The sequence below is a fragment of the Panulirus ornatus genome, chromosome 23, assembly GCF_036320965.1.
Source record: "Panulirus ornatus isolate Po-2019 chromosome 23, ASM3632096v1, whole genome shotgun sequence".
In the NCBI taxonomy this organism is placed as follows: domain Eukaryota; kingdom Metazoa; phylum Arthropoda; class Malacostraca; order Decapoda; family Palinuridae; genus Panulirus; species Panulirus ornatus.
The window spans coordinates 22392524-22418687 of NC_092246.1; the positions used below are offsets into that span (position 1 = coordinate 22392524).

The following is a 26164-nucleotide window of genomic DNA, read 5'->3' on the forward strand; positions in this document are numbered from 1 at the left end:
GAGCACGCATGGATTTAAAATTAATTTGAATACCTGAGGATAAAATATTGGTTATAAGTTGACGTGGATGTGGATAATCTTAATAACTCTAGGGTTGTTGGGTCGCTCTTTCGATTGTATAGCTATCGACTGTCCAGGTAAATTAACTTGTCGAAACCACATTTTGGTCTATGTTACGCTCACGATTTAACAGTTCGGGCTAGGATGTAGTTTACTCAAAACACCTTAACTGATACATAACTGTAGAGTACCACCTCCCGGACCGGCTGGTTGTGGTCCAGGGTACAACTTCGGGTTGTGACGTAATGCCCACCAGAACTGCTGAGTCATCCCTTTCTCCGGGGGGTTGGGGGTGGGGGGGTTGTGGGTCTGGGGTTAGAGTCGACCCACGTGACGTCACCACGACCAAACTGGTGACGTCTGAGAAAGGGGGGGGGGGGTTGACGTGACCTTAGCGGTGCGGGTCATCCAGCCTTCACAACACATCGGTTATAACAACATCGGTTGTAAAGAACGAGAATCACTTGTTTGAGGAACTTTGGGTTCAGAATATAACACAGGGTAAGACACACACGTGACCATGTTGAATATAACACAGGGTAAGACACACACGTGACCATGTTGAATATAACACAGGGTAAGACACACACGTGACCATGTTGAATATAACACAGGGTAAGACACACACGTGACCATGTTGAATATAACACAGGGTAAGACACACACGTGACCATGTTGAATATAACACAGGGTAAGACACACACGTGACCATGTTGAATGCTGCTTGGTCTTGGGTGAGGAGAGGTTCGTCGTCGCCTTCTTCAGGTAAGTCATCCACAGAACGTCATCTTCCAAGACTTCTATAGTTACCCAACGTCTGTGTGTGTCCTTCAGGATGGAGGTGCCGTTGGGAATGAAGGAGAAAGGAACATGGTTCTGTGCAGGACATCTGCATTCGGGGCGCACAAAGGCCCCGACAGTCCTATGTCCCATATCAACTATAGGTCGGAGGTTTGAAAGTAGATCAACATGATTGAGTACAACGTGAACACTGGGAGAACAAGTTAACGAAAGACCACTTGATGCAGCGTCAAAAAGAAGAACAAGGTTGAAAATGTACATTATCAAGTGGCAGTTTCTAGTGACGAGATTGAGGTGTTTGAGGTTAGATAAGCCTTATCAAAGACGTAACCCTGGGTGGTACGGGCGATAAGCACATTTCGTGACTATATAATATAACCTTTACAACATTATCCCGTGTCTACCATTGCAGGAAGAACAGATCCCGTTCACCAATCCATACTATGGTAAACATTTGCCTCCGTACCTCTGTCAAGCAACTAGTTTGTTGATTAAATAGAAAGTTGATTCCTATATGAACAGAGTTGCTGATGATTAAGCAACACGGACTCGAACAGTACTTGGCAACTGTCAGCTCAAACCTGAGTGCGCATGACCCTGCACAACCCAGCTTGACCCAGGTGGACATAATTTCCCGTGACCTAAACTGACAATTATCTCCACCTGACCCCACTCGCCAGGCGTTAGTCTAAACTAGAGCACACCTGGTCACTTGTAGCCTGAGTTCACCTGGTCACTTGATCCCTGAGTTCACCTGGTCACTTGTTGCCTGAGTTCACCTAGGTCACTTGATGCCTGAGTTCACCTGGTCACTTGTTGCCTGAGTTCACCTGGTCACTTGTTGCCTGAGTTCACCTGGTCACTTGTTGCCTGAGTTCACCTGGTCACTTGTTGCCTGAGTTCACCTGGTCACTTGTAGCCTGAGTTCACCTGGTCACTTGTAGGCTGAGTTCACCTGGTCACCAGTACACATGCCTAGTGCAGCAAACTTGGTGTTAATGGCTGATGGATGTTGTAATGTCGCGGTCGATGATCAGGGATTACCGTGTGTATCTCTCCTGGGGCCGACACACACACCCAGGTGATCCCCTCAGGTAATTCTCCCTGGGGAGTCATGGCCGACACACATACCCTGGTGATCCCCTCAGGTAATTCTCCACTGGGGTGTCATGGCTGTATGCAGGTCCTCAGCTCCCCGAAATTCCCTTACGTTTGTAAAGCCAACATTTGCCACTGTCTCCACAGAAATGCTCATGTAATCTAAACTACATAACCATCGTTAAACATTGTCATACATAACCAATAGACAAGATCAGCCCTTGATAATGACCTTATACAACCACATACAGTGACTCTCCTCAGTTATCTCAGTGGTTGGCTGCAGTGGCATATAAGCGGGTCCTTGTTGTCTGTCAGGTGGGCGTGTAGTTACTGAGGAGGGAGGGGTGTGGGTGCTGAGGAGGTAGTGTGAGGGTTGAAGAGTTGGACGGGTGCTGAGAGAGGAGTGTGGAGCTAAGAAAGCTGGGGCTAGGGAGGACGTTTGGGGGCTGGAGAGAATGTGTGAGGGCTGGGCAGGGCGTGTGAGGGCTTGGTAGGGCGTGTAAGGGCTGGGCAGGGCGTATGAGGGCTGGGCAGGGCGTGTGAGGGCTTGTGGGAGCTTAGTAAGGAGTGTGGATGGTGAGAGGTATGACATATAGGGCAAGCTGAGAGGTGAGAGGCGCGGTATGTGTGTGACTGGGGAGGACCGACGCTCTCAGGAGTCAAGGATGTGCAGTGCTAGGCGCGGGCGGTGATTGGGCAGTGCTGAGGATAGGCAGTGGCAGGGGGAGTGTCAAGGTTGGACAGTGACGATGGGGGAGGGAGGCGCTGTACAGAATGAGGTGAGGAGGTGTAGAGAGGACGAGATCAAGGAGGTGAGACAGATGGGGGAAGATGAGGCAGAGGAACCTGACGTTGGAGAGGGACACTGCTGGGCGTCTGACCTCCTTTTACGTGTGTATGACATCCAGTGCTTTGGCGCGGGGGGGGAGGGGGGGGTAACGTTGCTCCGCTATCCACTTTCAGCTGCTGCTCTGACGGGCCATACCATTTCCACCTGACGCGCCACCAACCCTTCTCTGGGTCTGAACACACCCACGACGCGAGGCAACTCAGTCGGCTTCGGTCCGCGCAACCCCCAGGTGTCTTGAGTGTCGCTCGCGTCGTCCCGCTTGCAAACAACTGTGTCCTTCACGGAGGAGATCCATGCTTGCGTGCTACACACGTGCCTGTGCCTGGACATGCACAATTACCGGTTACCTTCCTGCTGAGAATATTTTCTTTGTGCATCCACAAGCGATAATGATTTGAGCTTGAATGGAACATTCTCCAACGTTACTTCAAGTGCCTAAACCTCGTGTAACCTCAACAGCTAAGGGTGTCTCTGTGTCTGGAACTACACTGGTGAAGATCCAGTCTTAGACTCACACCGAGGAAGAGAATAAGAAGGTTCTGCACCCAAGTTAGTGAGGATCACGCCTGACAACATACTAGTGAGAGTCAGTGTCTGAACACACTATAATGATCATCCATACATTAACGCACACGAGTGAGAACCCAAGTTTGGTCCTGCAGGAGTGAGGTAGTGTCTGGACTTACACCAGCGAAAAACCGTTTTAGAAAGCACATTGGTGAACATCGTGACTGAACGCACAGCTTGCTCGGGTGAGTTGGCGCCGGTGAGGAACCACTTGATTGTTATACTGTTCTCACAGAATTCCCGAGCTCTGATTACAAGGTAAATGGTGATGAATGCATACACGTACAGTGTTTTATTGACGTAACTGTATTTTAGAAAGATATTTGGTGGTAAGAAAGCGGGAAGATGTGTGTGTGTGTGTGTGTGTGTGTGTGTGTGTGTGTGTGTGTGGATAGTCGTGGTCGTTTGTGCGTCTGCATTACCATATCTTTATATTTGTTATTTGTTATGCTTAACTGAGTGGTAATAGTGTCTTTGCTTCCCATGTTCTTTCATCAAGCCGTGTAGAAGTGATGTGTGTGCAACACACTTGTGTGTAGCCACCGTCAGACACAGGATGTACCAGTCAACACAAGACTCACGAGGCATCATCGCCACGCCTCTTGTGCATCAGGAACGTACACTATGGCGGCACAGGTCATGCATGACCGTAAGGACGCTCTCTCTCTCTCTCTCTCTCTCTCTCTCTCTCTCTCTCTCTCTCTCTCTCTCTCTCTCTCTCTCTCTCACCGTTCATCAGTGGGCGGTATACATTACTGCCCTGAGGCGGTGTCTGTCTGTGTAGGGATGACATGAGGGACGTCACCACTGTGGGGGGAGGTTAAGCCACACAGTGAGCTCTTGCGACAGCCCCAGCCCTGGTATGAACTCCAGCAGATGGTCTCTTATACTCGACCACAGCAGGTGGTGGTGGTGGTGGTGAGCAGGCCAGACGGCGGCTCACTCAGCAAGACTCTACGGGCGCGCTCCTCCTCGAACTTGGAAGTACTTTCACTTAAGGTTATTGAAAGGTCAGGAGGAGGAAGGGGCTTGGCAGGCGGTGCTCGGCCGGGAAGGTAGTGGGGGCTTTGTGGGGGAGTGGAGCTCCCTGTGGGAGGTAGGCCAGGGATTACGTCCACTGAGGAATTAATTAGGAGATTTTATGTTGGGATGAAATGATATATTGTTTTTAGCTCCCTCTCTCTGACACACACACACACACACACACACACACACACACACACAGACAGTCGCTTAAGTCATCGAGAACTTGAGTGTGGAAGTATATAATTCCGGGCAGATGAACCCACCCACCTCCCGACCATATCTTGTGGGTCGCCTGAGTTCCCTGACCTCCTGGCTGAGCTGCTGTTACTGACAGATTAGCGAGGATCTCCTTCACCTGAGACGGGAGGATCTCCTTCACCTGAGACGGGTGGATCTCCTTCACCTGAGACGGGTGGATCTCCTTCACCTGAGACGGGAGGATCTCCTTCATCTGAGACGGGAGGATCTCCTCCACCTGAGACGGGAGGTTTGCCTGGTGACGTCACGAACTCTGTGTGCGGCTGTAATGTAAAAAAAAAAAAAAAAAGAAACATGAAAACATTGAGGAAGGAGTGGCAGTAGTTCTGTGTGAGTCATGGAGGTATGACCCGGGCCTGATGTCTCCTACCGGGTCCGGTGTGCCTAGCGTAATGGTCTCCGTGATGGGGGCCAACCACAGCAGGCAAATGACGCCCCAACACTCGCCGGAGAGTTCATTACCCTCCTGACGAGTGAGTGAGTGAGTGAGAGGAAGGTGCGTGTCAGGGAACGACGCACTTTCTTGCCTTACGACTGACATTAACATGAAAAAAAAAACGTGGGGAAAAAGTTCGATTCTTCAGACCTTTCTCTTCGTCAGTTAGTTCTTCAGGTAAAGGTGTTCTAAAGCACGATCATTTCTACTTCTACCTGATCTACTTAGGTCATCTACGTGTCCGTAGATTAACGCAAGGGTTCGGCCATCACTACAAAGTAGCGTTGGGGAGTGGTAGTAGAACCTCCCCCCCCCTGCCCTTGCCACACCGGTCACTAAGACGGAAAATTCCTCACAAAACGTCATACCATGACCCTTGCAGTTGGGCCAGACCTGTTCTTGTTAACCTGGACGACCTTCACTGTGAGACAGCTTCTCCTGACGAACGAGGCGATGTATCGTTCGTCGTAGTTGTTGGTGTTTACCCTTTTTTTTTTTTTATATCATTTGGGTAGATTCCTTTAGGAATAAATCTAGCCAGTTTCAAGCATAGGAGAGAGAGAGAGATAGAGAGAGAGAGAGAGAGAGAGAGAGAGAGAGAGAGAGAGAGAGAGAGAGAGAGAGAGAGAGAGAGAGAGAGGTCGTTGGGAGGCTGGTGTGTGTGATCTTATTCTTCCAGTCTGTTTGACCCTTCACCTCCCTCTTGGCCACTTGGGATTCGTCTTGCACCAGGCCACAACCACGGTGATGACCTGTCTGTACTTATGGGTAGAAGGTTTGTGCCCACTGTATGAAGGACGTCCTGTATCAACCTCTCATTTGATTGATACAAGTTTTGGACATTCTGAAGAGTAGCGGCGGCAGCCAGGTCCTCTATGCTTAGGTTGTTCAGTCTGTCTGCAGCTCCGTGGCGAGATATTTTGACGTATTTTTACGACCTCCAGGGGAAAGGTCCTACTCCTCGAAGTTCTGGCATCCAGGATCAAAACCAATGAAGGAAGTGAAGGCTGTCTTCATCCCTGTCGTTCTCTTGTCTTTTAAAATTGAGTAGCTTTAGGTTAACAATCCTCTCCTTTACTTCCCCTTGTCTTCCCTCCTGCAGATGCTCCACGAGACCCAGCAGCCACACAACCCTCCCAGCGAAACGCCAGCCTTTCCTTCTTGCACTAGCACCAGCGCCACGGGAATCCTGCCTAAACCCTCTAACCTTATCCTGCACCTCTTGTAGCAGTTCGCGACACGAGCTACACCATCTCTGTATATACATAATAAAACACTACCTATCCATGTTCTCGTACACCTCTCTCACTATGATCCCCTCCACCACACGAGAAGCTACGTTCGTCATTCTACCCGCTAAAGATCAAAGAGATCAATTCGTATCACACACAGTTTCCCATGTACGTGGGACCTTGGAGAATGAGAGGTGAGTGCATGTGCTCTCTGTATGTGGGAGATGCACCTGAAGCAAGCGGACGGCGGAGAGGAGGAAGGTGAGGCTGGACTGTTGTGGTCCATCACCTTAGGTGCTCAAGAAGGAGGAGGGTTGGGAGGCAATCAGTGCGTGGGTCAAGAGCAAGGACGCGTGAACAAATATGTCAGAGGGAAATATTATGTGACTTATCTATTTAGGAAGAACGGTATAAACACAGTCATGTACCGTGAATGGTAATGATAAGGCAAACCACTACATGTTACGTCAGGCGTGACAACGACTAGACACCTCATACACAGTCATACAGGAACTGATAACACATGCATGATCAAGTACGACCCCAGGCTACGTACACGGTCCTGTAGGCTTACTGCACAGACTACTTGTACAGGGGGATACAACTCAATAGTTACTAAGGAAAGAATAATAGTAAAGATAGCATTTCAAAACACGAGAAATGATGGAGGGAAGGAGGGAACATGGTACGAATGATTAAGAGATTAGGAATCTGGAATGATAGGATGATCTTACCTTAGGAGAGACGGGGATGTCCAGGAAAACATTTGAGTGTCAGCAACAATGAGAGGAGATGGCCACTCAAGCCACGCACTACCAGTATGTGTCATACAGTGTAAACAAAACGTTCCTCTGGAGAGGTGAGTGTGAATAGAAGTGTGAGTGAGTCTGTGGACACTGAGGGGTAACAGAACTAACATAGACTTTTCAAGGGATATTTCATACGAGGAGTGAGCGTCAAGAGGACCCGACATTGTGTCACCAGGGGAGTGACTATGCAGAGCCAGCCATATCCTCCCGGTGAGCTGAGGTGTTGTAAATCAGAAAGTGAGTTGGGTCAGGCCGGACCTACCGGTGGCTGGTGAAGGGAAGGAAGGCCTTGGATGTCACCCTCCCTCCGTCCATGACTCTCACCAACGCTGAAGACAAACACAGAATGTTTAGATATTGTCCACCACAATCCCTTGTTCTCATCACCTCCACACCTCACTCTGAACTTGCCCCGCGACCCTGTGAACCCACCAAACTACACCTCACTCTTAGCCTGCTTTACTACACCTCACTCTGAGTCTGCCTTACTACACCTCACTCTGAGTCAGCCTTACTACAGCTCATTCTGTACCTGTTCTGCTGGTATCTGTTTTCATTCGCCGCTCTCTGACGCTCTACTGCCCTCTTCTGTTGCAATTTTATGGAAAAAAGTTCCCCCTTTTTCTCTCTCTCAGCGTGGCGAGCGGTGCACTTTCGCCCTACCTAATGGCAGAACCACTTCTTAAGTACGTAGCAACTCCCGTTTCCTGTCTAACCCTCTGCAGATGGCTCGTGTCTGCGACAAGGTACAGTGACGATTTCTGTCTCTGGGACAGAAGCCTGGCATTTGACCCAACACGTGAGGATCAGGTCTTAAAGTCGCCATGCCCAGGGGTCGTTCTCTCGTGTACATGAGGTTGAGTAAACAAACGCACCTCGTCTCGCACACTCGTAAAGGTTGATGAGGCTAACCTGTCTCTACATCCACCTGCAGTCGGATGGATGTAGAGGCTAACCTAACCTAACCTAACCTAACCTAACCTAACCTAACCTAACCTTCACTGGTAAGAAAGGGCGACACCACTGATGGTGTGGACCTGTGTGTCATGTGTCTTGGTAAGTACTCAGATGGTCCAACCCGGTAATAAGGCTCAGAATACTAAAAGGACTTGTGGACTCGAACATTGCTGTGGCCTCATGGCCGCGGTAAAGCTGGGTCCTCATGTTACCCCGACTTAGGACAAGTTGTGCTTGCTAGGTATGTACCTGTTTGTGTGGAATGATAACAGTTGGTTTGTCAGCACCAAAGCCGCTCATGGCAGCTGGTGTCACTGTAAGGTATCATAAAGCCATCTGGTCATGTGTAGAGGAAGTCTGCTCAGTACACAGCATAGTTTGGGGATGTCCTTATGACACAGACCCCCATGATGCACGGCCATACACTCCCATATTGACTGTTGAACAGCTGTAGCCCACGGCCAAGTGTCCTGGGCTGTGGGTGGCTGCTTCTGCCTCTCAGTGTTCAGTTTACATGTTGATGTAGGTGACTAGTATTGCCCCTCTCTCTCTCTCTCTCTCTCTCTCTCTCTCTCTCTCTCTCTCTCTCTCTCTCTCTCTCTCTCTCTCTCTCTCTCTCTCTCTCTCACACACACACTTCCTACTGCCTCGTCAGTAATTAGTGCTCACTTCCGGGGCTGGCTCGCTGTCCGACACTCACGCCTTCACTACCCTAAATACTGTCATTGTCTTTACGTTATTGTTTATATGTTTATGGTTTGAATGTGTTGTGTGTGTGTGTGTGTGTGTGTGTGTGTGTGTGTGTGTGTGTGTGTGTGTGTGTGTGTGTGTGTGTGCCCGTATGATTTCTCTGATCACATATGACTCTTCATACTTGTCTGTGTTCCCGACGACATCCGTGTTGGTGGGTGCAGCAGTGCTGGTGAGGTGCAGGAGGTGCAGCAGTGCTGGTGAGGTGCAGGAGGTGCAGCAGTGCTGGTGAGGTGCAGGAGGTGCAGCAGTGCTGGTGAGGTGCAGGAGGTGCAGCAGTGCTGGGTGAGGTGCAGGAGGTGCAGCAGTGCCTGGTGAGGTGCAGGAGGTGCAGCAGTGCTGGGTGAGGTGCGGGAGGTGCAGCAGTGCCTGGTGAGGTGCAGGAGGTGCAGCAGTGCTGGGTGAGGTGCAGGAGGTGCAGCAGTGCTGGGTGAGGTGCAGGAGGTGCAGCAGTGCTGGGTGAGGTGCAGGAGGTGCAGCAGTGCCTGGTGAGGTGCAGGAGGTGCAGCAGTGCTGGGTGAGGTGCAGGAGGTGCAGCAGTGCCTGGTGAGGTGCGGGAGGTGCAGCAGTGCTGGGTGAGGTGCGGGAGGTGCAGCAGTGCCTGGTGAGGTGCGGGAGGTGCAGCAGTGCTGGGTGAGGTGCAGGAGGTGCAGCAGTGCCTGGTGAGGTGCGGGAGGTGCAGCAGTGCTGGGTGAGGTGCAGGAGGTGCAGCAGTGCCTGGTGAGGTGCAGGAGGTGCAGCAGTGCTGGGTGAGGTGCAGGAGGTGCAGCAGTGCTGGGTGAGGTGCAGGAGGTGCAGCAGTGCTGGGTGAGGTGCAGGAGGTGCAGCAGTGCTGGGTGAGGTGCAGGAGGTGCAGCAGTGCCTGGTGAGGTGCGGGAGGTGCAGCAGTGCTGGGTGAGGTGCAGGAGGTGCAGCAGTGCCTGGTGAGGTGCGGGAGGTGCAGCAGTGCTGGGTGAGGTGCAGAGTATGATTGATGTCGTTCATATGAGGCCTTGTGTAATGTGTGTTGGTGTGGGAGGGTGGCATGATGGACAGGCCTCGCCCGTCCCACGCCTGTACACAGCGCACCGCATCACATGAGGGGATCAGCCACACCTGGGATGACGCAGCCAGCCGGGCAGTAACCACAGGATCGCCCCCAGTGGCGTAAGCTACAGGTTCCGCCTGTTACAATATGTGCAGCGTTGTTGACATACGGGAATGATCTACCGATGACAGTAGTCGAAAGCAGGACCACAGATCGCTGCACATCCACGACTGACATGATTTTCGGCTTCTATACCACACTAATCTGTGAGTTTCTGGTCTCTTTCATGCCCAAAAACAGATTCAGAAGGACCATTGGTCTGTTGCTGTTTGAATTCCTTTGTATTCCGGGCGGACCCTGGCATAGTAAGGGAAGGGGGTGTCCCCTGGTCGGACCAAGATGAGGGCAAAGGGTCCCTAAGTGACCTCAGGCGAGGGCAAAGGCCTCAAGTTGATGCCAGGGACGCACGCGGGCCTCCTGGTGGTAATATAAGGCAACGAGTGACAGAAAAGTGAAAGTACGAAGGAAAGATTGAGAGTGAGCTCCAGTTAAGGGCAGAGGACTTCAGGTGGGTCAAGGAAAGGGCAAAGACCTCTGGATGGCCTTAAGTAAGGGTAAGAGCCTCAGATGGAGCCTAGTCAAGGGTAAAGGCCTCTAGGTGGGTCTAGGCAAGGGCAAGGACCTCGAAATAGGAGCGGGTGAGGGCAGGGGGAGTCTTGGGGTGGTCACAGATATAGGCAGGGAGCTGGATGGATTCATACAAGGGCAGAAACCTCTGGGTGGACCCAGTTAAGGGTCTCCAGGTAGACCCAGGTAAGGGCAGGAACCTCTGGGTGGACCCTCATTGAGACTTTCACTTCCGAGGAAACAAACTTTACGTAATGGATATTGACCCGCGCCGCAGAGAGCTGGGCTGAGGAGAGGATTCGAAGCGTAAGATTTGTGTGTGTTTATCTGTGTTTGTCTCCGCCTGTCTGTTTGAGTCTGTCCTTATGGGTCTGTTCATGTGCTTGTCTGTTTACCTGTAGCCTTTCAACTCTCTCTCTCTCTCTCTCTCTCTCTCTCTCTCTCTCTCTCTCTCTCTCTCTCTCTCTCTCTCTCTCTCTCTCTCTCTCTCTCTCTCTCGATTCATATTGAACTATATACATTCTCTTTCAGTGTATATTGTCTCCTGTCCGTCCTCTCCACGTACCCACATTTCTATCCTGACCAAGTTAGCCCTCATCCCTCATCCTGAACCCATCCCTATCCCCCGGAACTACGCCCATCCCTCTCATCCTTCGACTGAGCCAGTTTCTATCCCTCAGACACCCCTCCCTCGAGTACTTCAGGCATGTCGCGCGGCGCAGCGCCCCTCCTGCTGGTGGCGGCGACTACAGTGGTGGTGGCAGCAACAGCGACGACGACGAAGACTAAGACGCCTTCAGTGACCTCATACGACGCCGTCACACCCGCCCCGGCCCGCCAGGCTCGAGGGGCCGTTCATCCACACGTGTATTTCACGACGGTAAGCCACAGTGAACCTGGTGAACACAAGTGCTATCTGGCGCTCCAGGTGTTGATGTGTGTGTGTGTGTGTGTGTGTGTTCCTCCTCCCACTGGTACTCGTTCCGTTCCTCTAGGTTCACAGGGCAATGCGAGTGAGCGCCAACACAGCAACACTGGTGACGATGAATTCAAGAAATTTGCCAAAACAAATTGAAACTGCACGCACTCTGGACAGTGTGATTAACACTGCATGTATTGTGGGCAGTTTATATGAAATCGGTTTAATATATAAACCTGAACTCTGATTTTAAAACCTGTTTAAAACACTCCGCTGTTCTTTCTTTGTCGCGAAAATGTCTTGTGTTTCTATGTTGTAGCCTTAACGACAGACCATAAAAATTATGAAGACCACAGAAACGATATTTCCAGAATGTCGTCCCACTGGTACTAACCAGAAGGCTGCGTCTTACTGGCTCAGCAAATGAGTTTCGACCATTTCCAGGTGTACAACTGTTCCGTTATTCACTGAGGCAAGACAGGACCAAGTTCCCCATGATTTACGATCATGAATCACTCCACAAACAAACACATTAATGTTGGTCGTATCACTCCACAAACAAACACATTAATGTTGGTCGTATCTATAATATCGGCTCTTGTTTGACGCGCGATTCATTACCGAATCAGTACATAATGTAATGTGTCTCCTTAGCTGTGAATCATTCAACAACATGTAAGGAATGATTCGCATTTATTTTTAATAAATGGATAAAATATGATTTGAATATACGAGTGCGCCAAACACTTCACATCTTGTGCTATTTTCTAATACCAAAACTGAGAATTTCGAGTTCATTTTAGGGAGAGTTTAGCCACCTAGATCTCAAAATTTCCTCATGTGTGTGACTCTTACGCTTGACCCAACACTCTCTGCTTCATGCATCAATAGATAGATATTTCTTTCTCGACTCAGATATTGTCTATCATGATGGTCGAATATCAGTAAGATATTCTACTGACGATATTCTCGTGTAATCTACCTAACTATACCCTGATGGTAACCTTGTGACGATATCTTAACCAGCTCTGACCTGATGCTTCAGGTGATGTCACATTAACCTGACCTCTGACCTCTGTCTCCGGCAGCCGCAGCTAATAGCGGCCCGTGGGTACCCCGCCGAGACCCACCATGTTATTACGGAGGACGGCTACATCCTGGAGGTGCATCGGATCCCACATGGTCGCACGGCGCCGCCCTCCGCGACCACCACTACGACGACGACCACCACCGCCACGTCGGAGCCAAGCGACGGGTCGTACATCAAGCAGCTGCGTGACCGCGCTAAGCGGCTGCCTCCACACTCACCCTCCGCCGATGGTGAGGGGAGTCGTCAGAGGGCCGGTCAAGCCGAGGAAGACGTGAACTTCATCACTACAGGAGGTTGGTAGGTTCATGATGCCACTGTGTCTGTCTCCAGGAAGCTTCGGCACAGTGGGATCGAACCCTTGCTCCTGCAGGTGGGCTGAGAAGGGTTCCACTTGGCCTTCGATGCAATCGCATCATCGAACCCTTGTTCCCATGTAGCTCTCCACATCCCTAACACGAGGAGCACACAGCTCATGACGTGTTGTCAAATACTTCCCTTAAACAGGAACAGATCCTCAGTGACCTTACTGATGCTAACACGAACTGATCTGAATATCTCATAGTTTCATTGACCCAGGACCTACCCTGACCTATCCTCTCCCACAGGCAAGACCAGCAACAGGAACAGTAGCGGTGGTGGGCCGCACGCTGGGCCAGCCTCCTCTAAAGGAAGAAGCAGCAGCACAAGCGAACGTCGGGTGGCGTTCATCCTGCACGGCTTTCTCTCCTCCAGCGCAGACTTCGTCATGAACGACCCTGACCAGGCGATAGGTAAGGTCAGGTCACGTGTGTGTGTGTGTGTGTCTGTGTCGGAGGGTATTTACTCTATGTTTTTGAAGAATTACATTAGATTTGAATTCTTTTAATTCCGTCCTCATCAGAACTGTTGTTAATGCTTCGCTGGTTCTCACTGTTAAACATTCGATACCAGTTTCTCTCGATCGGTTATCTGTCAGTCACTGTTATCTTCTCACACACAGATGTTTCTGCTTATTAATGGCAATCATGGATTTACATAGGTCTTGATGGCTGTTATCTGCTTATATCGGTGTTTCTGAGTGGCTTGTTACCAGGGGGTGTTGATGGTTGTTATCCGTGTGGCGCAGGGTTCCTGTTGGCTGACGCTGGCTACGACGTCTGGATAGGAAACAATCGTGGCAACTACTACGGCCGGCAACACGTCCACCTCTCACCCAACCAGACGCAGTTCTGGGAGTACAGGTAAGGCAGCAGGTAGCCCGAGCTGTGGGGCTACAGGTAGCTCTAGTGTGGGGCTACAGGTAGCTCTAGTGTGGGGCTACAGGTAGCTCTAGTGTGGGGCTACAGGTAGCTCTAGTGTGGGGCTACAGGTAGCTCTAGTGTGGGGCTACAGGTAGCTCTAGTGTGGGACTACAGGTAGCTCTAGTGTTAGTCTCAATAGTGTCTGTGTGGCTACAGGTAGCTCTAGTGAGGCTGGTAGCGTGCTAAGTTCTAGTGGGGCTACGTTACCTAGTGTGGGGCTACAGGTAGCTTGCTTAGTCAGTGTGGGCAGGCTATCTAGGTTGTGGGGCTACGACTTCTAGGTAGCTAGTGGACTACAGGTAGCCGAGTGTGGGGCTACAGTAGCTCTAGTGTGGGGCTACAGGTAGCAGCAGGTAGCTCAGTGTGGGGCTACAGTAGCCTAGTGTGGCTACAGGTAGCTCTAGTGTGGGGCTACAGTAGCTCTAGTGTGGGGCTACAGGTAGCTCTAGTGGGGCTACAGGTAGCCAGTGTGGGGCTACAGTAGCTCTAGTGTGGGCTACAGTAGCTCTAGTGTGGGGCTACAGGTAGCTCTAGTGTGGGGCTACAGGTAGCTCTAGTGTGGGACTACAGGTAGCCTGAGTGTGGGGCTACAGGTAGCTCTAGTGAGGGGCTACAGGTAGCCCCTAAGTGTGGGGCTACAGGTAGCAGGTAGCCCTAGTTGGGGATTAGGGTTAAGTAACAAGTAGACCTGAGGAGCCTACAAGTAGCCGGGCTTTCAGAACTGAGGTAGACGTAGCCACAGCTGAGGTGAAGGCAGCCTGAGCCTGAGACTACATTTAGGTGCATTTTTACACTTTCTTATGAGGGTAATTCGACCTAGCCAGCCAGTCTTCCAGTCTGGTCACTCACCTTCACCCACATGCCCTGCGATGGGGGTGTCGGATCTCTTTCCTTCTTATACAGATATTCCTCTGGGTTCTGCCCAGGGGACCTGGCTGGTTGTGTGCCCTCGTCAAGAACTATACTGGGGAAGCCGCTGCTTCACATGATTACTGTGTTAACGCTAGTAACTCGAGGATGGGTCGTTATGATGCACGTTTGTTTCCCTGCGCCTGCTAAGCTTTGGAGCTCCTTCCCTCCTTTTAGAAGAGCAGGGTTTTTCACATCCTTCCAAGGCCTTACATTATTCTTCTTCTTTTGTCCTTTTTACTTCTTTGTCTATCTTAAATTTTTCGTATGTCAATCAAGGCCTGATCTCGATTATGATATGAGGCTTTAACTTTAAAAGAATCACAGCATAACTTCAAGTAGCCAAAGAGTAAGCAATAAGTAACTCAGGAGTTACCACTGAGAAACGAAAAGTAACCAGGAGGCGAGTACAAAACAAGCAAATAAAGATAGGTGTAGTTCCCAAGCATTTAATCTGGAAGTTCCCAATATGCGGTACGAAGTCACTCATGACTAACACACGAGTTACCGAGCTATGCTTGAGTGAGCCAAATAATAAGAGCATGACTGAGTACTTTCACTCTCTCGTGTGTACCCTGCATGAGCACCGTACAGTACGGGGAGGAGGTTGTACACTCATGGGGTTCCTTCTTTTGAGCTTCACATCTGTTCATGTTTGTCATGTTTGTGTCATTAGTTGTAACGAGCATGAAGTGTTCGCCGGAGCAAGATTAACATTTAAGTTAACGAGGTTGTCTACCACACTCCTATGTAGCACAGCGTCACATGCTTTCTGGTAGTCCAAATACACACAACCCAGGTGTTGGTCTGTGCCTTGTGTGTGTGTGTGTGTTCGTGTGTGTGTGTGTGTGTGTAACTAAGGCCATGACAGATATCAAAACTTCTATATTTTCACAGCTGGAACGAGATGGCGAGCAAAGACCTGCCAGCTATGCTCAGCTACGTCCGCCGGGTGACAGGGGCGCAGAATGTCAGCTACATCGGCCACTCCATGGGCACCTCCCTCTTCTTCGCCATGCTAGACTACCACCCGCACATCAACTCGTGGGTGCGTCGCCTCTCCTGTCTGTGTTGCCCTGGTGCTGGCTCACTCCACACCACACCACACCACTCCTCAATAACACTCAAGTCTCCTCAGACTCCAGTTTCCACTCTCTATGTCTCACACGACCCTCACTCCTCATCATTTGCCTGTTCATTATCCCCACGTTTGCTTAGCTCGTATTTATTGTCACTCGTACTCCACACACACACACACACACACACACAGGGGCTCCTGTCATCCCTTCCTCCCTGTACACTTGTCTTTCCTCGGAGTCTTAGTGTCTCTAACGATATTGGAGTACTGGATCACCTCCCCACACACACACACTCGCACCTCCGGCTCTAGTCTCCTTATAAACTTGTTTCTCTTCCCTCCCACTTGACATTCTCTTCAGACTTCCGCTTCTCTTCTCATTCCACATATTTTCCCTCGTGTAAACAGTATAAAACATAGGGACCATAACAGCTCTTACATCCTCACTGGAATCATTATCTATCTATCTATCTATCTATCTATCTATATATATATATATATATATATATATATATATATATATATATATATATATATATATATATATATATATGCATATATGCAATCACACGCATCTATTTGTATTCATCTATACATCTATGTTTATATATCTGCTTAAGTATCTAAGTACTTATCTATCCAGCTATCTATCTACCTGTATACCCTCATCTCACTCCTCCTTCCCTCCACTTCATCAGTCCCTCCTCCAGCGGGAGTCGTCCCTCCAGCAGACACACGTCTTGTCTTCGTAGTAATTATTTTCTTCTTGTTCTCCAGATCCGGGTCATGGCGGCCATGGCTCCCTCCGCCTACATCTACCACAAACACGCGCCCATCGGCATGCTCTCGCCGTACTTCAACAAAATCGAGGTAGGTTTTTTTGGAGAGAGAGAGAGAGAGAGAGAGAGAGAGAGAGAGAGAGAGAGAGAGAGAGAGAGAGAGAGAGAGAGAGAGAGAGAGAGAGTCTGTATTCCACCCTACATAGAACGTTAGTATGCAAGGTAATGCTCGAGGTGCTGAAGTATGTGTAGGTAGATACAGCAAGGTAGGAGGCAGGGTACAGGTACAGTAGTGTCCCCGGGTACAGAACTGTTCTCCTGTGTTACAGAAGGAGCTCAGGGATCAGGGCATCATGGAGATACTGCGACCCACGCCAGCCACCACCAAGAAAATGTCAACGTTGTGTGGACCCAAGTCCATCTTCAACGCTTTGTGTATCTTCATCCACTTCATCATCGCCGGACCAAATGCTAACTACATTGACAGGGTGAGTATCTCCTTCCATCACCCTTCTGGTCGGGGTTATAGCCTCCCTGACCTCGGCCAGGGGTCAAGCGGTACAGCCTCCCTGACCTCGGCCAGGGGTCAAGCGGTACAGCCTCCCTGACCTCGGCCAGGGGTCAAGCGGTACAGCCTCCCTGACCTCGGCCAGGGGTCAAGCGGTACAGCCTCCCTGACCTTGGCCAGGGGTCAAGCGTTGGTTGCGTCTGTGGCTGTTGGAGACACACATGTCATGAGGTAAGTACAGAGGCTATGGCCTAACTATTGTACCACAGTCAAAGTGATTAGAGTATTATCTGCCCTCCGTGATGACCATTGGACACTCTTAACGTATAACGAGTCAAACTGATCATTCACGTTACGAGGGTGTCACTGGACATCTGGAGGCTATACATCTATTTCTATCCATCTATAACGAATGGTCTGGTCACAGATGACAGTCGTCACTGAGTGCAATTTTTCCGTTCTAAACACACTATAATTAAAAACTCGTTGACTTCAGACAATCCTATCAGTTATGGATATTAACTTCAACTTTACGTGGGCTTAAAGACAGATCTATAGACGACAAGAACTAGTCTACAGAGGACAAATAAATGAAGAATAAACTGTATCTAAGTTGGCGATAACTTAGCTTTTAAGATTAAGGTGGGTTGTGTATCACCTTTGTTCACGGCAATTCTTTCGTTTTCATCGCATATCTCTGTAGTGTTGGTGTAGCAATATATCTTGTATTCTTTGCTTAATCTCAGAAAGGTAGGAAGGTCTGTCATAATGCTGTATACAGATACAATTTACTGCATGCGAAGGATGTAATCTTCAAGTAACGGTTTAGTAACCGTTCTAATTATCAAGTATCTTTTACTAAGATAATATGTCTTAAAAAAGGACTGTATTCATGGTGTGATCATTCACAGAACTAATGCAAAACAAGCTTAGTAGCTCAGTTAAATGTGCTCGTTTTACTCTGTTCCCACAACTTTTTCATTTATACCACGTTACCTGGAGCAGTAATTCTTTTTCTGTAACAATAATCTCCATTCTACTCTAACTTGTATATCAGACACTTTCAGCATTTCTTTTCAGATCACAAAACAGTGGAGGACTGTATTTATAGTTCATGTTAATAATCAGAAAAAAAAAAATAGAAAACAATAATAATTTAGTTAGCCATATTTTTTGTTTTCTATAATACTTATACTGAAATGATAGAAAACGAAAATATCTAGCAATAGCTTCAATAGAAATATTTGTAACATTGAATTTGTTGCTGAAACGTCAAAATATAATGAAAAATGTACAGTTCACTAGTCAAATAGTCAAATATGCTATCAAGATCCATGTAAATGAATGCAAATATACAGTTTAGGAACGGTACAAAAATAAATTGGATATGAAAAAACATGAATCAATGAACCCCTTACACTTTGCAAACACGGTTTAAAGATTATTGATGAGAGCTCCCTGCCCACATTTAACACAACGTACCCATCCACCTAGCATAGCGCGCTACACGACATTTACACAACCCTTGATTGCAACGGTACCCCAAACACGAATATAAAGACGACTGTGAGTAATGGGCCATGTAGCTCAGGAAAATTGTGGTGTAATTTTTCGTAAGAGTACATGTAACACTTGTCACCAGCATATCTACGTAACCCTCGCCTCACTTTCACCAGTAGCCGAGATTTTAGTCAATTTTCAACACCGGGAAAATGCTACGTGTTTGCTTCGCCCTGCTGGACGTTGGGGGCAATATTTGCTTCATTACCTCGAGAAAACAAATGCCATTCCCGCTGATACATATCTTAGTATGAAATTAAATCAACGGCAGCTCCCAGCTGCACGGGAATGAATATTATTCATTGCCATCATTAATTCTGATAATTGGCTACTAAATGGAAAAACTAAACGTATAGAGTAAGAAAAATATTTCCTTAGTATAAGTTTGGGCTTATTGTCATTAAACCTGCCTGTTTGATCATAATTGATTAAAAACCTAGTTTAGAGATGAAAAAGGCAACATTTTCCAGACAGCAAGGTGGTTTATGGAGACATGTTTAAGTCTCATGATCTATACAATGGTAGTAACGATGACGTAATATCAGAATAATCACCTCCACGACCTTGGCTCCACAGGAGTACCTGCCAGTGATCGTGGCCCACACCCCAGCAGGCACAGGCCTTCGAGTCTTCACACACCTCATGCAGCTCCACGCATCTCGTAAGTAACCTCTCTCATTACTTTTTCGTACAGTTTTATATAGCAGAGTTCTTGTTCGTCCTATCATTTTGCAGCTCACAGTTCCATCTATCAGATGTGTTGGTCGACATATTTTTCTGGTGACATTAGGCACAACATAGGTATATCATACCTCCAAACACAGCAAATGTTTCCCTTCTTTCTATGATAGTTCGAAGCGTCTTTCATGTTGTTGATCTCAGTGTTACATTGCACTGGTGTAAGGCAAATGTTTCTCGACCCCCGGCAGCAAAGGGTCTCTGGATGTGACCTTTCAGCACGACCCTACGACCCTTCAGGATGATGGTGTGATCTTTGACTTGACCTTAAAGGGTCAGGTCGGGTCAAAGGTTGTGATGATGCTACTTACAGTGCCTTTACAGCTGAGGTTCAGTCTGTTCGTTTTGAGATCAGTGTCACATTTAGATGTACAGAAAAGCAACGACTTTGCATAGAATCGTCTACGTAACTACAGATTTGAAGGTTAGAAGTTTGGTGGATTTTTGTTCGGCGTTTTGAGATGTAAGGACGGGAATCTCTGGTTTATTTACTGATTCGAACTACTCTATCATTTATCTTTGAAAATCAATGAATATAAATCATCTAAACTCAGTAAAGTAGCCAGGATGTTGCCCAAACCTTAAACAAGAAAAACAAAATGTCTATATATCACTTTACAGAGAAGGGTCATAACATGGCGAGCATTATTAACAAATCGGAAACAGATGCCCAGTAATGGTTTACTTGATTGTGAATAACAATAACTCATTACTACGATCAATACGGAGCTAAGAACACAGCACATGGGTTACCCATTGTCCAAGGATTCGAACTTGTTGTGTACAGGAAGCACACCACTTGTCATGTCAGCGAGACGTCCAGTGTGTTAGTGTAACCTTATCATGTCCATTGCGGTGAGACGGAGGGATGTAGGGAAGAGGCGACCATGTTTGGATATCTATCGCAACTCATGAAGAATCTGTTCCATCAGGGCGTTGGTGGACTCGCCCAGTCCGGCCGGACTGAAGACGTCAGGGTGGGCTAACTCACAGAGAGACTCCAGCGCCACACTCACACGCCAACCACAGACTACCACAACTCACGACACCTACTACAACCCACGATACCTACCACAACCCACGACACCTACCACAACCCACGACACCTTCCACAACCCACGACACCTACCATAACCCACGACACCTACCATAACCCACGACATCTACCACAACCCACGACACCTACCACAACCCACGACACCTTCCACAACCCACGACACCTTCGACAACCCACGACACCTACCACAACCCTAACTAACCAACCACAATATCTACCATGCTAAACCATCAATCCGTGGCCAACAACCATACTACACTACTCATGTCCATTACTAACACGTCCAACGGACTTTCGCTCTCCCACTCTCTCCCAACACCCACCTCCTCTACATCACTCTCCTGTAGACTACACACAAATGAATGTCTGTAACTAACCACGTCTAACGCCTCTCTCACCCCGGCCACCCACCAACCACGGCGCTGCTGCTGCAGACAAGTTCCAGGCCTTCGACTACGGCGAGGAGAGGAACCTGGTCGAGTACGGGAGGAGCTCCCCGCCTGCCTTCTCCCTCAGCAGCGTTACCGTCCCCGTCGGCCTCTTCTGGTCCGAGAACGACTGGATCGTCCATCCCAGGTAGGGATCAGGGCTGCACGCTCGTCCACATCCCAGGTAGGGACCAGGGCTGCACGCTCGTCCACATCCCAGGTAGGGATCAGGGCTGTACGCTCGTCCACATCCCAGGTAGGGATCAGGACTGCACGCTCGTCCACATCCCAGGTAGGGACCAGGTCTGCACGCTCGTCCACATCCCAGGTAGGGACCAGGTCTGCACGCTCGTACACATCCCAGGTAGGGACCAGGGCTGCTCGCTCGTCCACATCCCAGGTAGGGACCAGGTCTGCACGCTCGTCCACATCCCAGGTAGGGATCAGGGCTGCACGCTCGTCCACATCCCAGGTAGGGACCAGGGCTGCACGCTCGTCCACATCCCAGGTAGGGACCAGGGCTGCACGCTCGTCCACATCCCAGGTAGGGATCAGGACTGCACGCTCGTCCACATCCCAGGTAGGGACCAGGGCTGCACGCTCGTCCACATCCCAGGTAGGGATCAGGGCTGCTCGCTCGTCCACATCCCAGGTAGGGATCAGGGCTGCACGCTCGTCCACATCCCAGGTAGGGACCAGGGCTGCACGCTCGTCCACATCCCAGGTAGGGACCAGGGCTGCACGCTCGTCCACATCCCAGGTAGGGACCAGGGCTGCACGCTCGTCCACATCCCAGGTAGGGACCAGGGCTGCACGCTCGTCCACATCCCAGGTAGGGACCAGGGCTGCACGCTCGTCCACATCCCAGGTAGGGACCAGGGCTGCACGCTCGTCCACATCCCAGGTAGGGACCAGGGCTGCTCGCTCGTCGTCTCCTCAGGTCTAGGTTTAGCATATGTCAAGTGTGTCCACTAACGCCACACCACTTGACCTCTTACCTCTCCCTTAAAAATACCAAAATCAAGATGAACTCGAGAGCCACACACACGTTTTGTGGTTTCAGAACATTGTAGAAAATGATAGATTCTATCAATGAAGAGTTCTGATCCTTTAAATGATTCATGGCAAAATACTGACGAATAGTGTAAGATATTTCATTTTTTCTAATGGTAACTTCATTTCAGTCAAATAGTCTTTAGGGCTGGATATTTCTCTGTATTACGTTACACTGTAGCCTGTCAGCTGCCATATTTCTCAGTCCCCTTTCTACCCAAGGCAGTAACCTGACCTAAACCTACTGGAAACTAGTCGTCTTTATTTACGTCAGTGTCACCTGCACGAACAGGTTCCTACTGGGTCTAGTGACAAGTGAGGTCCCCTGTATGATAACCTCGAGTTCCCTGTGAGGTGACCCTCAGTCACCCTGTGAGTTACTCAGGAATTGCCATGGGTTCTCTGGTCCTGACGATGAGGCCCCTGTTGCAGGACGTGAGGCAGACGGCGTCGGAGCTGGCCTGGGTGGCGCTGAACCACCGAGTCCAACTGCGAGACTTCAATCATCTGGACTTCCTGTGGGCAGAGAACGCGAACCATTACGTCTACCACCCTCTCATGGAGTTCCTGGAGGCATTCTACTGATTCTCATGACCTTGAAGGTCTGCTGGGGCTTCACCCGACTGGACTGCTTGTGGACGGAGGGTGCCAACCACTGTGTCTTTCACCCACTATGGAATAACTGGAAGCTCTTCGCTAATTCAGACATTGAAGGCCTGTTCTCTGGATAGTTGCGGCTTCCAGGAGATCGATTATGTACCCGAGCTCTCTCATCAGCGAGATAATCTCTGATAGACATCTTCACACGTCTCATAAATAGACTCGAGAGCTACAGTAGGTAGGTAAGTGATGTGCACCCATCATAAACACACGCATTAACACACGGACACACCACCGGTGTAGATTCTTGGTTGTACATTTTTGTCTACTAGAAATATGTATGTATTAATATTGCTGTATTATGGACGTGATAGAGCAACAAAACCCACCATCAACACACGTCGTGATCTTAATGCGTGATCAGCTGAACAAACTAAAGATAAACACCTTCAGCTGTTCCATGGTATCAGCTGATGAAGTAAACACGCGCCAACAGCTGATCAGGTGCAAGACGCCAACAGTTAGGTGATGATGTAGTACAAGCTTTATGGAACGTAGTGTTGTATGAGAGACTGTAGTGTACGAATATACAATACGAGCATGACTCTCCTGGTGTGAAAAGAAGTAGATATTTTATTTTATGCGAAATAGATGACATTTAGGTAAAAGTGCTTTTGTGTAACAATAGTTATACATCATTTTGTGCCGACAGTACGTATTGCCAATAGCTGTGTCCTAGACTGCCAAACACTAGACTTATGAATATATGTGTTATGTATTATGTCTAATCTTGTTTCTTATCCTCCGTGTCGAGATTCTGAACATTTTTATCCAAAACATGTTTGTTGCCATGATTATTGTACAAAGGATTATGAACATACCAGTGGATGAAGGAGTGAGTGGAGGGGGACACTGGTGAGAGTGTATGTGAGGTGTGTGTTGGAGCGGCGGTGGAGGAAAGTGTTATGTTGTGGTCGTCCACGACGACACGACCCTTGAGCACGACGACACGATCTTTAAGAACGACCGTACGACCTCTGAGCACCATTGGTACACGACTCTGGGGAACGAGGGCCTGACCTTGCATCTGGTCCTATAAGACTCTTGGCAGAAGGTCAGACCATCCAGCTTAACGAGGGGTCGTACCGCCGCCGTGCTCATGGCCCGTACCGTCGACCACCAAGTCCGTGCCTCATGCTCGAGGGGTTGTGCATGATTTCTATCATGCACAATGATTGACCAACGCTGGATCTCCAATCTTGGTCCCCATTTCACTCACTCCATCAAGGGCTGATGATGACGGGAGGGTTAGATGTCTTCATATCCAGGAAACAGGCACCACATTAGGTCATCTAGGGTGATCATATGTGTTTACACCCCTATGTCAGGGTCTTTGAGGAGGTTTGGTAACAAGGAAGAGGATCAAAGCAATACTGTAGGACATGGCATTTACTGTTTATTAATCCCTTCAAGTCATAGGCAAGGTACATACACGTCATAGGGAAGGTACATATGAATTACATTATCACATCCATTTAACTGAAGACATTAACAAAAATTTCAATTGGATGAGTTGGATAGAATGTGTGTGGTGTGTGTGTGTGTGTGTGTGTGTGTGTGTGTGTCTGAAGGCCCTTAGTTATTAAGCCACGCTCTCGTCTCCTCCTCAGTGATGAGGCCAGCCCTAAAAGCCTTCTCCACGAAGTCCCTAGCCGTCTTCCCTGCCACTCCTGATCGGCTGCGGGTCAAGGCTGTAGGACAACAACCACATATAATTACTAAAAGAATCTAAGCTTAAAATAACTGGGTAGCTTATGAGAGAGTTTTACCACTGACAAAGAACATCAAGAGAACAGTATAAAGATTCAGGATATATATATATATATATATATATATATATATATATATATATATATATATATATATATATATATATATATATATATATATATATATATATTGAAAGACTATCGTAAAGGCATAATCGTAAAGAAAATATCAGTGTAACCCTTGTTCACTTTAGCAAATTTATATAAATGAATTTTTTCATGCAAATGAAAAGATTTTTTTTTCAAAATAATCTGACCAAAACAAACACATCATAATATCAAAACGTCAAATTACAGCATCAAATATTTTGCTTTCTTTATTCTCTTTGTCAGAGGTGGTCTGTCTGTATGTCCCCTCCTGGCGGACCCCTCAATGTCTGTGGCTGAGGTGGTCCGTCTGTATGTCCCCTCCTGGCGGACCCCTCAATGTCTGTGACTGAGGTGGACTGTCTGTATGTCCCCTCCTGGCGGACCCCTCAATGTTTGTGGCAGAGGTGGTCCGTCTGTATGTCCCCGCCTGGCGGACCCCTCAATGTTTGTGGCAGAGGTGGTCCGTCTGTATGTCTCCTCCTGGCAGACCCCTCAATGTTTGTGGCAGAGGTGGTCCGTCTGCATGTCCCCTCCTGGCAGACCCCTCAATGTTTGTGGCAGAGGTGGTCCGTCTGTATGTCCCCGCCTGGCGGACCCCTCAATGTTTGTGGCAGAGGTGGTCCGTCTGTATGTCCCCTCCTGGCAGACCCCTCAATGTTTGTGGCAGAGGTGGTCCGTCTGTATGTCCCCTCCTGGCAGACCCCTCAATGTTTGTGGCAGAGGTGGTCCGTCTGTATGTCCCCTCCTGGCAGACCCCTCAATGTTTGTGGCAGAGGTGGTCCGTCTGTATGTGCCCGCCTGGCGGAGGTAATGACACAAGCTGCTCAGCCTCGTCTTGGACGTCGCTCATATGAACATCTACTGACAACCTGACGTGTCATCTGCCCTCCTGTGTCCCTCAAGAAGGTGATGGTGTGTGTGTGTGTGTGTGTGTGTGTGTGTGTGTGTGTGTGTGTGTGTGTGTGTGTGTGTGTCGTTGAACGTAACAATAGAATCTATGAAGCTGTCCCTACCTTCTCCCCTGATTTGTGTCCAGCCTGGGCACCACATCCTCCCCTTGTAGTACAGCTGCCACTTCCTGAACTTAGGTTGGACGCTGTAGCTGCAGTAGTGACCAAGGAGTTCCACCTCTCCGTGATGCCATAACCTGCCACAGAACAAAGTACTCTTCATCATCGCACACTTCAGTACAACAATATTCTCATCCAGATTCATTACAGGTATGATGGGACAGTATGAGTATAAAGCAAACCATCTATTACTAACTCAATAAGTTTTTGAGCGACGGCTCCGACCAGAGCTTCCCACCCCTGAGCCTCACACTGAGGGGCGTAGGGCGCCACCATCAGCACCACCACCACTAGACTCACTAACACGGTGTGTCTCATCTTAGGCTGCCCAGCTGGTAACGTCTCTCGGGATGGTAGTGTGAGGTCTTGTCTTCCCCTCGACGGTCGCCACCGTTGTGATGCCAGCCTCATCGCTCCGGGGCATATGAGGAACGCCACTGGCTGTTGTCGGAGGTCACCAACACCTGAACTCCTCACACCCTTCTCGTCCACATAACCAGATTCCTATACGTGTATCTATGGCTCCACGTGACAGGCTATGATTGATCTATGTGTTGACACGATAAAGTTTCATTAGTGATGGTTTCTTAAATGTTAATTTCATCTATAGGGATGTCGGCAACAGACTCCCTCTTGTATGCGTCACTAAGGGGAATCCCACGGCTTGCCCGAGGG

At 48.9% G+C, this 26164-nt stretch overlaps 2 protein-coding genes across 2 annotated transcripts; one reads left to right on the forward strand and one right to left on the reverse strand.

Annotated features, from left to right (window-relative positions):
• The first annotated feature begins 2899 nt into the window (after positions 1 to 2899).
• On the forward strand, positions 2900 to 23281 carry LOC139756911 (lipase lipl-4-like). The gene is given in 12 exon segments (XM_071676829.1): positions 2900 to 3564; positions 11182 to 11381; positions 12509 to 12803; positions 13116 to 13280; positions 13616 to 13730; positions 15597 to 15747; positions 16555 to 16647; positions 16886 to 17044; positions 19201 to 19285; positions 20854 to 20995; positions 22320 to 22422; positions 22424 to 23281. Coding segments are annotated over 11 exon segments (1641 nt in total). The 5' UTR covers positions 2900 to 3564; positions 11182 to 11207; the 3' UTR covers positions 22583 to 23281.
• Positions 23282 to 23943: 662 nt separating this feature from the next.
• On the reverse strand, positions 23944 to 25915 carry LOC139756910 (anti-lipopolysaccharide factor-like). Its single transcript, XM_071676828.1, has 3 exons — positions 25686 to 25915; positions 25433 to 25566; positions 23944 to 24251 (listed from the first exon to the last, which is right to left on the reverse strand). The coding sequence occupies exons 1-3, from the start codon at positions 25898 to 25900 to the stop codon at positions 24136 to 24138; spliced, it is 465 nt and encodes a 154-aa protein (XP_071532929.1). The 5' UTR covers positions 25901 to 25915; the 3' UTR covers positions 23944 to 24135.
• Between the last annotated feature and the right edge of the window lie 249 nt (positions 25916 to 26164).